Consider the following 2,140-nt stretch of genomic DNA (forward strand, 5'->3'; position numbering starts at 1 on the left):
AAAGCATAAAATACATGTTTTATTGCCTTAGGGATACAAATAAGCAACTAACCCATCACAATATTGGCTGTATGGTAAGAAATCAGGAAATAATCAGGCCCCCTCCTCCTTCTCTTCTCCCCCTGATACAGGGTCTCATTATGTAGCTCTGGGTGTCCTGGAACTCACTTTGTAGACCATTCACAGAGATCAACCCAGTGTTGGGTCTAAGGGCATGCGCTATTATGCCCGATGGTCTATCTGGTCTATCAGTAATGGCTCTGGGATGATTGATGGATTCAGGATCTGGTGTAGTAGTTCTGCAGGAAGGTGAGAGATGATTTGAACCTGCATAGAGATCCCCAGACATTTGTTAATGTCTAAAGACAATTTTGATTGTCACAGTGTAGGTGGGGGGGGGAGGGGCGTTGCTACTGTTGTCTAAGGAGGTCAAGCATGCCAATTAATATCCACAATGCCCAAGACAGACCCTGAATTCTGTTTCCAAATATCATGAGTAGCAAGGTTAAGAAAGTTTGTTTTCACTGATCAGTGCTGGCACACCTTTAATCCTAGCACTCACAAGATAGGGGCAGGGGAGCTCTTGGAGTTTGAGGTCAGTTTTGTCTACAGATGGAGTTCCAGGACAGGTAGGGCTCTTACACAGAGAAACTCTGTCTTGAAAAATTCAGTCCATCAATCAATTTTGCTCTTATCTGGGCATGGTGGTACCTGCTTCTAATCCCACCATTTTGGAGGCATAGGTAGGCAGATCTCTGTGAATTTGAGGCCACCCTGGCCTACAGAGTGAGTCCTGGGACAGCCAGGGAAACACAGAGAAACCCTGTTTTGAAAAACCAAACCAAACCACACAGTGCCCCAGAAATTCTGCTGTCCTAATTCATTGGCGGGACCATGCCATTACCTCCTGCCTAGACTCCTCAGTCAACCTGAGTGACTGCATAGGGTGAGGTAGGCTTTGAGTTTACGGAATTAAGTTCTGGGAGGGTGAGATGGTTCGGTGGACAAAAGTGCTTCCTATCACGCTTCAGGACCTAAGTTCAATCCCCCTGTCCTAAATTAGAGAAAGGAGAGAACCAACTCCCGACTCTTGCAAGTTGTCCTCTGACTCACCTCCCATTGCATAGAAGCATCCCCTCCCAATAAATTAAAGACGAAACACAACACCAAGTTCTGCCACTTTATCACAGGGCTGGGGCATGTAAGCTTTGGAAATGGAATTTAATTTGTAGCATTGAGTAACTCACAAAGACCTTAAGTTCTTCAGCCTCACCTGTAAACTGTGTATGGGAGAGGGGGTTATTCTTTGGGACAGGGTTTCAGTCTGAAGACCAGGCTGGCCTCAGTTGACAGAGATCCCCCACCTCCAGAGTGCCGGGGTTAAGGGTTGCGCAACCACGCCCAAATAAAATGGAGTTTTTTCATTTTTTTTTTAAAAAAGGCCATCATCAGAGCTTAAGAATATGAAAAGCTCTTGCTCCACCCACTACAGTAGGCCTCTGGATATTTTCTTTCTGTTTCTTACCATTTATTTCTCTCTCCAGAGTTCTAATCCAGACCCAACCTAATCTTTTAGCTAAGTGACCTTGTGCAGGTCTTTTCCCCTGGGAAGCCTCCGCGTCTCCTCGGTAAATTAAGAAAGATGGCCTTTGATCGTTACACCCGCTCCCAACTGTGAAGCGCGGCCACGGAGTTCACGGAGCCGGCTCCCTCCCCCGGGACTTGATGGTACGGCCCCGGGCAGACCCCACCCCTCCGCGGCCGATTTTGGTACAGGCCCAGGGGGCCCGCGGCGGCTTCTCCGGGCTGCCCTCGCCCCCCGCCGAGTTCCGGGCCCTGCCCCTAGAAAGCTGTATGGCGGGATTGGATCCCGGGCTGTGCGGCTATTGGTGAATCTGGGGCTGGGGGCGGGACCACAGCCTTGGTTCCGCCCCCCTGGTCGGACGCCTTGAGGAGCCGCGGGCGGGCGGGCGGGCGTACCGACTGACGGGAGGGCCGGACGGCAGTCAAGATGGCGCAGACTCAGGGCACCAAGAGGAAAGTCTGTTATTACTACGACGGTGAGCGGCGGCCGGGCGGTGGGGGCCGGGCGGTGGAGAAAGGCTGGGAGAGGAGGCTGGGAAGAGGTCGCGGCAGAGGG

General features: G+C 51.3%; 1 protein-coding gene across 1 annotated transcript in view; it reads left to right on the forward strand.

The window, feature by feature from the left end:
* The first annotated feature begins 1,915 nt into the window (after window positions 1-1,915).
* The window catches only part of Hdac1 (histone deacetylase 1), a 27,264-nt gene continuing 27,039 nt past the window's right edge, over window positions 1,916-2,140 (forward strand). The window contains exon 1 of the mRNA XM_005353190.3: window positions 1,916-2,060. Within this exon, the coding sequence (XP_005353247.1) occupies window positions 2,012-2,060 (49 nt within the window). The 5' untranslated portion in view covers window positions 1,916-2,011. The remainder of the gene's footprint in view (window positions 2,061-2,140) is intronic.

Source organism: Microtus ochrogaster, chromosome 10, assembly GCF_000317375.1.
Source record: "Microtus ochrogaster isolate Prairie Vole_2 chromosome 10, MicOch1.0, whole genome shotgun sequence".
NCBI lineage: Eukaryota > Metazoa > Chordata > Mammalia > Rodentia > Cricetidae > Microtus > Microtus ochrogaster.